Source organism: Suncus etruscus, chromosome 17, assembly GCF_024139225.1.
Source record: "Suncus etruscus isolate mSunEtr1 chromosome 17, mSunEtr1.pri.cur, whole genome shotgun sequence".
NCBI classification, from domain to species: domain Eukaryota; kingdom Metazoa; phylum Chordata; class Mammalia; order Eulipotyphla; family Soricidae; genus Suncus; species Suncus etruscus.
In genome coordinates, this window is record NC_064864.1 from 68,718,817 (window position 1) to 68,731,358 (window position 12,542).

The following is a 12,542-nucleotide window of genomic DNA, read 5'->3' on the forward strand; positions in this document are numbered from 1 at the left end:
ATCCTATATGGTCCCCCAGTTCACCAGGAGTAATTTCTGGGCACAGAGCCAGGAGTAACCCCTGAGCACTGCCAGGTATGGCCCAAAAAAACAAAAAATTAATTAATTCAAAAATTAAAAATATTGGGGCCAGAGAGATAGCATGGAAGTAAGGTGTTTGCCTTACATGCAGAAGGATGATAGTTCGAATCCCTGCATCCATATGGTCCCCCAAGCCTGCCAGGAGTGATTTCTGAGTGTAGGGTCAAGAGTAACAACCCCTGGGTCCGGAGAGATAGCACAGCGGTGCTTGCCTTGCAAGCAGCCGATCCAGAACCTAAGGTGATTGGTTCGAATCCCGGTGTCCCATATGGTCCCCCGTGCCTGCCAGGAGCTGTTTCTGAGCAGACAGCCAGAACTAACCCCTGAATACTGCTGAGTGTGACCCAAAAACCAAAAAAAAAAAAATTTTTAAATACACTGCCCTACCCCAAAACACCTTAAGACACTTGATTCTGAACCGACTCTAGTCAGCTGTGAGCACCAACCTGGCACTTTCTGAACAAAGTTGCTAGGAAACCCCACAGTGCCCGTGAGCATGGCAAGGACTGAGCCGGGTCCATTTCTCGAGACAACATCCCGTGACTAACACCATTGTCATGAGGAACATGTCTTGTTTCCCCCTCTTCTTTCTGGGCTACACTTGAACATGTTCAGGTCTTTGGCTCCAGCTTACCAAGCCCAATATAAGTGAGGCCCCAGACAAGCCTGTTCTTTCACTAATCCTGGATTAATAACCAAGGCTACAACATATGGTTTTCCAGAGACGGGGCAGATGTCAGAGTGCTTTATCCTACAGAAAGAACCACTGGCCTCCTTCTGAAAGAGTCTAAACAGCAGAGATGGGGGGGGACAGGACAGGAGCAGGTGTTCGCCTTGCACACTGATCCGGGTTTAATCCCCAGCATCCCATATGATCATGGCCAACCCAAGGAGTAAACCTGAGCACTGCTAGGTATGGCCCAATAACAAAAACAAATTTAAAAATATCGAATACACAGGGTACAAGTCTATAGGACAATTTTTTTTCCTTTTGGTCCATACTCAATGGTTTAAATCCTGACATCCCATATGGTCCCTCGAGCCTGCCAGGGGCGATTTCTGAGCGTAGAGCCAGGAATAACCCCTGAGCACTGCCGGGTGTGACCCAAAATCCAAAAAAAAAAAAAAATGTCATCAGGAGACCAGAGTGACAGCACAGCGGATAGAGAATTTGCTTTGCACACGGCCAACCCACATGAACCCAGCATCGATTTCTAGCATCCCATATGGTTCTCCGAGCCTGCCAGGAGCGATTTCTGAGTGTAGAGCCAGGAGTAACCCTTAAGTGATGCCAGATGTGGCCCAAAAGGACCTAAATAGTTTGTTTGTTTTTTAAGAAAAAGAAATATTGGGGCCGGAGAGATAGCACAACGGTAAAGGCGCTTGCCTTGCATGCGGAATGATGGTGGTTCAAATCCCAGCATCCCATATGGTCCCCAGAGCCTGCCGGGGACGATTTCTGAGCGTCGAGTCAGGAATAACCCCTGAGTGTTGCCGGGTGTGACCCAAAAACAGAAAACAAACAAAAAACAAAACAAAACAAAGAAGTATTTTATAGGAATGAAAAATGATAAATGAAATCATGTGTTTAAATGTAGTCATTGCACTGAGGTTCACCAACCTGCGAAAATGATCTTGGCCTTGTACTTGGGGATTCCCTTGACAACGTAGCCCCAGCGGCGAGCGAGCTTGCAAGCTGTCTCTCCGGCCTCCACCCCTGCCAAGAGAAAAATAACAATTTTGGTTTTTAAGCAATTATCTATCTGGGCCTGAAAATGGAACATGATTGCTGTCCTGGAGATTCAGGCCAAGAAGGGAAATAAACGTTCACCTGTATTCATGGGCAGGACTTTGTGGTAGTTGAACAGTTTCGTGATATACTCTTCATACTCGCCCAACACGTTGTTGTAGAAAGCCCTGGAAGTCAAGGTTAGCTTGTCTGCCTGGCTTTTCAGGGCATTGACAATCTTGGGGTGACAGTGGCCCTGGTTGACAGCACTGTAAGCACTCAGGAAGTCAAAGTACTTTCTTCCCTCGACATCCCAGACATAGATGCCTGAAATAGATGTGGCAAAGGGCTGTAGGAAATTACAGGGTGACAGTGTGCAAACAATTCAGAGTGCCAGCAATACCCCTCACACCAACGCATGGGTCTCTCTCTCTCTCTCCACAGCTGTGGTTCAAGCATGTTCTAGCCTAAGCAAAAGAACTAGGACCTGCATGAGAGTATAGCAGGGAGGGTGTCTGCCTTGCAAGCAGCTGACCTGAGTTCAATCCCAGGCACCCTACATGGTCCCCTAAGCCTGCAAAGAATAATCTCTGGACACAGAGCCAGGAATCAACCCTGGACGTGGCCCAAAATCAAAAGAATAAAGTATTAGGGCCGGAGCAATAGCACAGCAGTAAGGCATTTATTTGCCTTGCACACGGCCAACACAGGGACGAACCTTGGTTCAAAACCTGGCATTCTATATGGTTCCCCAAGCCTGAGAGGAGTGACTTCGGAGCACAGAGCCAGGAGTAACCACTGAGTGCCGCTGGGTGTCACCCAAACCCACCGACCCCAAAAAAAAGTATTAATTCTAAGTTAAATAATCAAAGTGGGGGCCTGAAAGATAGCATGGAGGTAAGGCGTTTGCCTTGCATGCAGAAGGACGGTGGTTAGAATGCCGGCATCCCATATGGTCCCCTGAGCCTGCCAGGAGTGATTTCTGAGCGTAGAGCCAGGAGTAACCCCTGAGCTGCCGGGTGTGAGCCAAAAAAAAAAAGTGGGGCTAGACCAATAGCACATCTGACTCAAGTTCTATCATCAGTATCCCATAGGGTCCCTTGAGGCCACCAGGAGTAAATCCTGAGTGCAGAGTCAGGACTAACCCCTGAGCACTGCCAAGTGTGGCCCCCAAACAAAAGCAAACCCAAATAAAGAATACAGAAATGCAGATGGAGAATAAATGTTCTATACAACCATTGCTGAGGAACACAAGGCTCACCTTTTCCTCTCTCCAGGGCCACGGGCAGCGGGTGGTAGTTGTGGGCTCCATACTTGGCTTCCCGCTCAAAGATGTAGTCCGAGGGTGGAGGGCCTTGGACAGTTTTCTTGGTCGCCACAGATGCAGCGCTGAGCACCGAGGAATGAAATCCACGGCCCACTAGAGCCACCGAGCGCAGATGAGCAAGTTTGGACAACATCCTGGCCTAAGGCGTGGTTTCCGGGCTCTGTCCAAAGAGAAGTCAGACCACATGAGGACTGTCGTCTGTCTGTAGTGGCTGGTCGCTCCCCAACACCAGGCAGCCAGGTGCCAGATAAGACAGTGGAAACGGGGGCTGGAGCAATGGCGCAATTGGTAAGGCATCTGCCTTGCCTGTGCTAGGTAAGACATCTCTTGCCCACGCTAACCTAGGACAAACAGCGGTTTGATCCCCCGGTGTCCCATATGGTCCCCTAAGCCAGGAGAGATTTCTGAGCACATGGCCAGGAGTAACCCCTGAGCATCTCCGAGTGTAGCCCAAAATTAATAATAATAATAAAAAGACAGTGGGAATGGTTTATAGGCCACAAACAGGAGTCCGAGCCCAACTTCCCATCCTGTCCCTCAGCACAGAGGCAGAAGAAAGCCCTGAGCACCACCGTGGGTCTAATAGGGCACACATGAGCGTGCGCACACACACACACATATACTTATGTGTATTTATGGGTTTTTGGGGTTTGTTTGTTTTGGGTCTTGACAGGCTCAAGGGACTCTATGGGATGCCAGGGATCAAAGCCAGGTCAGTTGGCCATGTACAAGGCAAATACCCTCCCTACTATCACTCCAACCCCAATTTATAACTTTTTTTAAGATGAACTAAAGGGGGGCTGGCGTGGTGGCGCTAGGTGCCTGCCTTGTCAGTGCTAGCCTAGGACAGACTGCGTCCCATATGGTCCCCCAAGCCAGGAGCGACTTCTGAGCGCATAGCCAAGAGTAACCCCTGAGTGTTATCGGGTGTGGGCCAAAAACAAAAACAAAAAAAAAAAGATGAACTAAAGGGCCAAAGTATTGCTTGATGGTTTTAGCAATAGGGCCCATGCCTCCAAGTTGTCTGACCCTGTATTCCATTTCCAGACCCAGACCCCCAAAAGGGGAAACTGAAAATAAGTAGAAAGCTGCCCACACACACTAAGCCTAGGTAGCATGTCTCCACAAACACTTTTTTTTTTTTTAAATATGGAACGCTTCACGAATTTGCGTGTCATCCTTGCGCAGGGGCCATGCTAATCTTCTCTGTATCGTTCCAATTTTAGTATATGTGCTGCCGAAGCGAGCACTCCACAAACACTTTTAAAAGTTTAGTTGAGAGGCCAAAGAGAGAGCACAGTGAGTGGGTAGAGTGCTTGCCTTGCATTCGGCTGATCCAGATTTGATCCTGAGCCTCCTTTATAGTCCCCTGAACCCTTCCAGGAGTGATCCCTGAGTTAGAGCCAGACAAGTCCTGAGCATCTTTGAAGTGAAGCCTCCCACCCCCCAAAAAGGAGAATAGTTGAGTGGCCAGAGAGCGAGGGCAGAGATCCAAAAGAGGCTTTGATGGTCTCCCCCACCTTCACGGTCAGGAAGTAGCCCCAGAGCACTGCCAGGTGTGGCCAAACAAAAATAAGCCCCACTAACGAGTCTCAACAGAACATTATCAATAACAGGTCGATTCTTGCACACCAAGTACTGCCAAATGAGCAAAGACTTAAAATACTGGGCACTGCCCAGTAAACCCGGTACATTCAAGAACACACTGAGTATTTCAACAACAACAACAGAAAAAAAAACAGCTTTCCAGTCTGCCAGGTCTGATTGGAACACAGATTACTGACCTGTGATTCAAGGAAGTCCTTTCAAGGATCCAAGTATTCCTACAACGGGGACAAAGAATTCTATACATGAGTGCATGCTTCTAAGAACGACCTGGCTTCCTTCAAACATCCGTATCCACAAAATTGATTTGTGAAGGATGAGAGGGGCTGAATGACAACACAGGGGGTTGATCACTTGCCTTGCAAGCAACCTGGTTCAATCCCTGGTACCTATGCACCACTAGGAGTGATCCCTGAGCACAGCCAGGTATGGCCCAACAGCAAACAAACAAAAAAAAATAATCAGAGAAGCCGAAGAGATAGGACAGTGGAGATGTTTGCTTTGCAAATGGCCAAACTAAGTTTGATCCCCAGCACCCCACATCGTTCCCAAGTACCACCAGGAGTAACCCTTGAGTGCAGAGCCAGGAGGAAACCCTGAGATATACCTTATAATCAGATGCCAGTCGAGTTTACCCACCCTGGGTCTCCCCAGCTCTCTATTTTTTTCAGTTTAGGGACCACACCCAGCAGCACTCATGGGTTACTCCTGGCTCTGTGCTCAGAAATCACTCCTGGTAGGCTCAGGGGACCATACGGGATGCTGGGGATCAAACCTGGGTTAGCCACATACAAAGCTTCCACTGTCCTATCTCTTCGGCTTCTCTGATTATTCTTTTTGTTTAGTGTTGGGCCATACCTGGCAGTTCTCAGGATGTACTCCTGGCTCCTCCCCACAGTTCTATCACTCTGGACCCACCCCACTCTTTCTTTTTTCCCCTTGAAGTTATTCCCAGTATTGCTCAGAGGTAATCCCAGAGTGGGGCTGATCCTGGGTCTCCTCTAACACACACATGCACGTACACACATTCTGGCCCCTGCTCAGCAGGAACTGGGGTGTGCGGTTCTACCCTCGGGTCTGGTGGACAACTCAGATTCTAGAAACTCACCCAGATCCTGGAAGCTCATTTATTTCCATCAGAGATTGTGTTCGAGTTCCAGAGTTTGGCATCCAGACAAAAAATGTCCGAACAAAATTATGACGGGTTTAAAAATAGCCAACTGATTCATCATCCCATCCTCTTCCAAAAGAGTCTGGGAAAGAGGGCCTGGAGAGATAGCACAGCGGCGTTTGCCTTGCAAGCAGCCGATCCAGGACCAAAGGTGGTTGGTTCCAATCCCGGTGTCCCATATGGTCCCCCGTGCCTGCCAGGAGCTATTTCTGAGCAGATAGCCAGGAGTATCCCCTGAGCACCGCTGGGTGTGGCCCAAAAACCAAAAACCAAAAAAAAAAGGAGTCTGGGAAAAAAGCTGGAGTATTAGCACATCAGTAAGGTGTTTATTTGCCTTGCATGTGGCCATCTCATGATGGACCTGGGTTCAATCCCCGGCATCCCATATGGTCCCCTGAACCTGCCAGGCGTGATATCTGAGTGCAGAGCCAGGTGTAAACCCTGAGTGCCGCTGGGTGTGATCCAAAAACCAAAAATCAAAATAAAGAGTCTTAGAAAGGTGGGGTGGGTTTCCAATGTCAAGTTAGAAGCACTTCAGAGGGTCACACACACACACCACTTTGTGCACCTTTGATTCCCTCATTCAGGAGAAGAGGCTGAGAGCATTAGGGTCCTCAGGAGACAGAAGAGGATAAAGGGCCAAACCTTAGGAATGGCACAATAGCACAGAAGGGAGAGCGCTGGCAACTGACCTTGGTTCAAATCCCTGGAGTCCCATATGAACCCCACTCAAGCCTACGAGGAGTAGTTTCCTGAGTTCAGAGCCAAGAAGTAAGCCCTGAGCACAGTAATGGTATGACTCAAAAATGAACTACATAAATAAAATGTGGGTGTCAAAGAGATCAGACAGGTGGGGCTGGAGCAAAAACACAGTGGGGAAGGCATTTGGCTTGCACATGGCCGCCCTCGGGATTCCACAAGCCTGCCAGGATTATGGCATTTGCTTTGCTTGCAACTAACCATCCCTAGAACTGCAAATGGTCTGCCCCCACCCAGCACTGCCAGGAAGGATCATTGAGCAGAGCCAGGAGGGAGCCCTGAGTACCACCAAGTAGTGACCCAAAACTTGCCAAATATTAAATTTTAAAATGTGTTTTAGGGGCTGGAGCAGTGGCTCAGCGGTAGGGTATTTGTCCTGCACGCAACTGACCTATGACAGGACCGTGGTTCAATCCCTCGGCGTCCCATATGGTCCCCATGCCAGGAGCGATTTCTAAGTGCATAGCCAGAAGTAACCCCTGAGTGTTACCAGGTGTGGCCCAAAAACCAATAAATAAAAGTTGTTTTACTAGCAAGAAAAAAAGACAATGATAATAAAATTGCCTGGACTCATACTTAGGAGGTAGTGATGCATTTTCTGATTACTTCTGTCTCTATGTCAATACATATACTCACTTTTCTCACCTGAGACATCTGCCCAGTGGCCCAGAATTCTAATGGGAGCTGGTGTCTGTCACAAGACTGAGCCTAAAGCCACCTGTCCCCATACTTCTCTCCCATGGAAGGATAGCCACCATGTAGTAAAATTCGCTTTGCCCCAGAACTTTGCCTTCGTTTGGAGAGGCTATTCCTCAGACACAAAACTCATGAAGAAGCCAGGCCAGTCATCTGAAGACAATGATGAAATGGCAGGTCCCCAGAAGCACTGCCACCCTCAATTGGACACTCAGTACCTCGTGTGTCCAAAACACACCCTGCCCTCCTCACAGAAAAAAGAATCAAAATCAGCATATCCAGTGCCATCACAATTGTCCAGCCATGTACCAGTTCCAGAGAAGAAACTCCCATTGATAAGCAAATTTGCAGAAGAAGCTATTTTGATAAGCAAGTGAACATGTATCCAAGCCTTCTTTTTTTTTTTTCTTTTTTTTTGGGGGGGGTTTTGGGCCACACTCGGCGGTGCTCAGGGGTTACTCCTGGCTGTCTGCTCAGAAATAGTTCCTGGCAGGTACGGGGGACCATATGGGACACCGGGATTCGAACCAACCACCTTTGGTCCTGGATCGGCTGCTTGCAAGGCAAACACGCTGTGCTATCTCTCCAGGCCCGTATCCAAGCCTTCTAAGGCCTCAGACCCAAGTCTAGCTGCCTGCATCAGAACACACACACCACAGAATCCCATTCAAGGATTCAACTTACAAAGTTAATTTAGGGGCCGGCGTGGTGGCGCTAGAGGTAAGGTGTCTGCCTTGCCAGCGCTAGCCTAAGAAGGACCACGGTTCGATTTCCCCCCCACCCCCACCCCCACCCCCGCATCCCATATGGTCCCCCAAGCCAGGTGTGGCCCAAAAAAAAAAAAAAGTTAATTTAGTATGAAATTTCTTTTTTTGGCTTTTGGGTCACACCCGGCGGTGCTCAGGGGTTACTCCTGGCTGTCTGCTTAGAAATAGCTCCTGGCAGGCACAAGGGACCATATGGGACACCGGGATTCGAACCAACCACCTTTGGTCCTGGATCGGCTGCTTGCAAGGAGGCAAACGCCGCTGTGCTATCTCTCCAGGCCCAGTATGAAATTTCTTAAACTGTGAGTCTTGCACCTTAATGTGGGCGAGTAAGCAATAAAAAAAGCAACATGAGGCCAGAGAGATAGCATGGAGGTAGGGCGTTTGCCTTGCAGAAGGATGGTGGTTCGAATCCCAGCATCCCATATGGTTCCCCAAGCCTGCCGGGAGCAATTTCTGAGCGAAGAGCCAGGAGTAAAACCTGAGCGCTGCCCGGTGTGACCCAAAAACCAAAAAATATAAAATAAAATAAAATGGCAACAGTCAAGGTTTCTGAATCCAATGAGCAGAACATGCAATGTATCTAAGCCAACTCAAGAAGGGGATACACTGGGGCCGGAGAGATAGCACGGAGGTAAGGCGTTTGCCTTGCATGCAGAAAGTTGGTGGTTTGAATCCCGGCATCCCATATGGTCCCCCAAGCCTGCCAGGAATGATTTCTGAGCCTAGAGCCAGGAGTAACCCCTGAGCACTGCTGGGTGTGACCCCAAAACTAAAAAAAAAAAAAAAAAAAAAGAGGGGATACACAAGGGGTCAGAGATAGGGTATCAAAGAAGGCATTTGACTTGCCAAGAATCCACATTTCACAGGCCCAGTTATATCCTGGTCCCATAGTTCCCTGCTCCCCCCAAAGCATCACTTTTGAGCACCAAGTTAGAAAACATCCCAGCACGACTGGTGTGATCCCGAAACAAATTCTAAAAGGCCGTTTAAGGAGGGATTGGGTTCATCCCTGATACTATACAGAAAAATTAAGAAATCTGGTTTAGGGCCCGGAGAGATAGCACAGCGGTGTTTGCCTTGCAAGCAGCCGATCCAGGACCAAAGGTGGTTGGTTCGAATCCCGGTGTCCCATATGGTCCCCCGTGCCTGCCAGGCGCTGTTTCTGAGCAGACAGCCAGGAGTAACCCCTGAGCACAGCCAGGTGTGGCCCAAAAACCAAAAAAAATAAATAAAAAATTTTACAGATTCTGTTTGTTAAATATTTACTTTCTTTGCGGTAACCATTCACAAATAAACTTCTTTCTTTCTTTCTTTCTTTCTTTCTTTCTCTCTCTCTCTCTCTCTCTCTCTCTCTCTCTCTTTCTTTCTTTCTTTCTTTCTTTCTTTCTTTTTTTTGGTTTTTGGGCCACACCCGGCTGTGCTCAGGGGTTACTCCTGGCTGTCTGCTCAGAAACAGCTCCTGGCAGGCACGGGAGACCATATGGGACACCGGGATTCGAATCAACCACCTTTGGTCCTGGATCGGCTGCTTTCGAGGCAAATGCTGCTGTGCTATCTCTCCGGGCCCAACTTCTTTCTTTTTAATGTTTACCAAGAATGGGGGTTTTGTTGTTGCTTTTTTCTTTTTTTTTTTTTTACATAATCTGGGTAAAATTCAACTCAGATTTCTCAGTGCGTCACTGCAGACACCTGGCACGGCTCTACCGATTGGCTAAACACCACACACACCCCAAGCTTAGCTGTTAGGGCCCAGCCGAGCTCCAGAATTCAGCAAAGGGCATAAAATACTTAAGTGGATAAAGGCCAGGAGGGGGGCGGGGAGGAAATACTAGAAATGTGAACTTTACCCGTCCAAAAAAGAGCTTTTTAAGAATGGAGGTTTCAAGTTATACTGGATGGGATTGGAGCAATCATACAGAAGGGAGGGCACTTGCCTTGCATTGGGCTGACCTGGGTTCGATCTCCAGTATTCAATATGGCTCTCCAAGCCCAACCAGGAGTGACCCCTGAGCATCACCAGGTGTGACTCAAAAAACAGCAATTTAAAAAGGGGGGCCAAAGCAACAGCACAATGAGGAAGGCATTTGCCTTGCACATGGCCAACCTGGGTTCAATCACTGGCATCCCACATGGTCCCCGAACACTGTTGGTAATGACTCCTGAGCACAGAACCAGGAGTAACTTCTGAGCACCACCGGTGTGTCCCAAAAACAAAACCAAAAAAAAAAAAAAAAAAAAACTTAAATTGGGTTCTTTGAGGTTTTTGAGGCAATTCTGATGTAAAATTTCCTTTTTGTTTTGAGGAGGTAATGTTATCTGCTCATTTGAAGTCAGTCTTTCCTTCCTCCCTCCCTCCCTCTCTGCCTCCCTCCTTCCCTCCTTCCTTCCTTCCTTCCCTCCTTCCTTCTTCCTTCCTTTTCCTTCCTTCCTTCCTGCCAGCCAGCCTACCTGTCCGCCTGCCTGCCTGTCTTTCGTTTTGGGGTCCTCACTGGGTGATGCTCAGATCTTACTCCTGGCTCTGGTCAGGGATCACTCCAGGGGGTTCTCAGGGGACCTTCCAGGATACCAGAGATCCAACCGGAGTCTGCCTGCCCGCGTGCAAGACCAGCGCCTCCCAGGCATCTCTTCCACAGCCAGGAACTGGGAGGCGGGCCCAGGATGGGCCCAAGAAAAATAGTGGATTCCAACGGAGCTAGGAAGCATCTGCATGAGAAAGAACACTCCCAGGTTCAAGGCTACACCCAGACAGTAAACCAAGAGCTGGCACAGGGCTCGCCCTAACCGCCACAAACCGGGTTTCGATGCTGGCTACCCCACAGAGGATCCACGAGCACTGAGCCCGGAGTCAGCCAGCCCTGAGGATGGCCTGCTGTGGCCCCCCTCAAAAAAATTGGGCAGAATGATCAGAGCCGAGAAAGAAAGAGGAGCTGGGCCTCCTACACACACACACAACTACCCAAAGTCGTGTCTAAAGAACATATGCACACAATCTGGACGGATCTAATGCACACACACACTTCAACTACCCAAAGTCGAGGTTCGCTTTGGACGTGTCTAATGCACACACACACACACACACACACACACACACACACACACACACACACACACACACACACACCCCTGCTACCCAAAGACAAGCTAAGCGCCCGCATTTGGACATAGGGTTCGCTGGGGGAGAGGACAGGGGAGAGGCGGGCAGTGGAGTGGCAGCGCCCCGAAACCCCCCTCCCTCATCCCCGGGTCCAAGGAGGTCGCCCACCCTTTGCTGCACCCCCTCAGGCTGACCCTGGAAGTCCATGCGCCCCCCAAAGGCCCCTCCCCGGCCTTGGGGTGCGCGCGCGCCAGGCCGGAGCGCAGACGCGGGGCGCTCCGGGGTCTCTGCGTGGGCTCCAGGGAGGCGGGTGGCCCAGACAGTCAGGGCTGCGGGGGCGCTGGAGGCGGGAAATGGAACACCCGCATTTCGGGGATCGAGTACGGGAGCCCCCCCAGCTCCGCCCGCACCTCCCGGGCCTCGCGCCCCGCTGCGCGCCACGTACACGGACCGCGGAGGCGGGGCCTGCCCGCAGGCCCAAAGCGGGGACCCCCCCTAGAATCCAGGCCCGGGCCGGCCCGCCCGTAGCCCTCGGCCGCCCGCTGAGCCAGGGTGCGCATCTGCATGGCTGTCCGGGGAGCCCCGAACGCGTCCCGCCGTAGGGGGGATACCTGGTGCGTCTGGGCAGCGGGAGCGGAGCAGACAGGTCGGCGCAGCCCCGCTCTCCCCCTTTAAGGCGCGGCCTCCGCCCCGCCCCCGGAACGCCCTCTGCTCCCATTGGCTATTGTGGAGGGCCGGCAGCCAATAGAGTGTGCCCGTATACGCTCCGCCCACACAGCGAGTGTGCGTCACAGTCCGACCTCCGACGGAGCGGCCTGGAATTCTGGGCTCCTGTGCTGCAGGTCCGGCGGTGCCCCAGCCCTTTCTCTTCCACCTCCCACCTCCAGAAGGATGTCAGGGATGACATGGCAGCATTCAGCCCACACTTTTGCTTACCTAGGTCTCCCCGCTTTCCCCATGCCCACCTAATAATGATGCTTTCTTTGGCCTAACCATTTTCCTGGTGGGGTTTGCTAGCATTTAATTAATTTCCACTTTAATTTAATTAATTAAATTTGAATTTTGTGTGTGTGTGTGTGTGTGTGTGTGTGTGTGTGTGTGTGTGTGTGTGGTTTTGGGGTCACACCCTGCAGTGCTCAGGGATGATTTCTGGCTCCAGGTTCAGAAATTGCTCCTGGCAGGCATGGGGGGGACCATATGGGAAACCAGGATTCAAACCGATGACCTCCTGCATGAAAGGCAAACGCCTTACCTCCAAGCTATCTCTCCAGCCCCAATTAAATTTAAATTTTAAAAATTAAATTAATTGA

The 12,542-nt window shown here is 50.2% G+C and overlaps 1 protein-coding gene and 1 non-coding gene across 2 annotated transcripts in view; both read right to left on the bottom strand.

The window, feature by feature from the left end:
• OAT (ornithine aminotransferase) overlaps nt 1–11,894 on the bottom strand; it is a 19,240-nt gene extending 7,346 nt beyond the window's left edge. Inside the window, exons 1-4 of the mRNA XM_049764485.1 lie at nt 11,844–11,894; nt 3,072–3,297; nt 1,913–2,137; nt 1,703–1,798 (exon numbers count right to left, since the gene is read on the bottom strand). Of these exons, the coding sequence (XP_049620442.1) occupies nt 1,703–1,798; nt 1,913–2,137; nt 3,072–3,270 (520 nt within the window). The 5' untranslated portion in view covers nt 3,271–3,297; nt 11,844–11,894. The remainder of the gene's footprint in view (nt 1–1,702; nt 1,799–1,912; nt 2,138–3,071; nt 3,298–11,843) is intronic.
• Nucleotides 4,281–4,387, bottom strand: LOC125995253 (U6 spliceosomal RNA). The gene has a single exon (XR_007490804.1). It is a non-coding gene; the product is annotated as a U6 spliceosomal RNA (small nuclear RNA).
• Nucleotides 11,895–12,542: the final 648 nt, after the last annotated feature.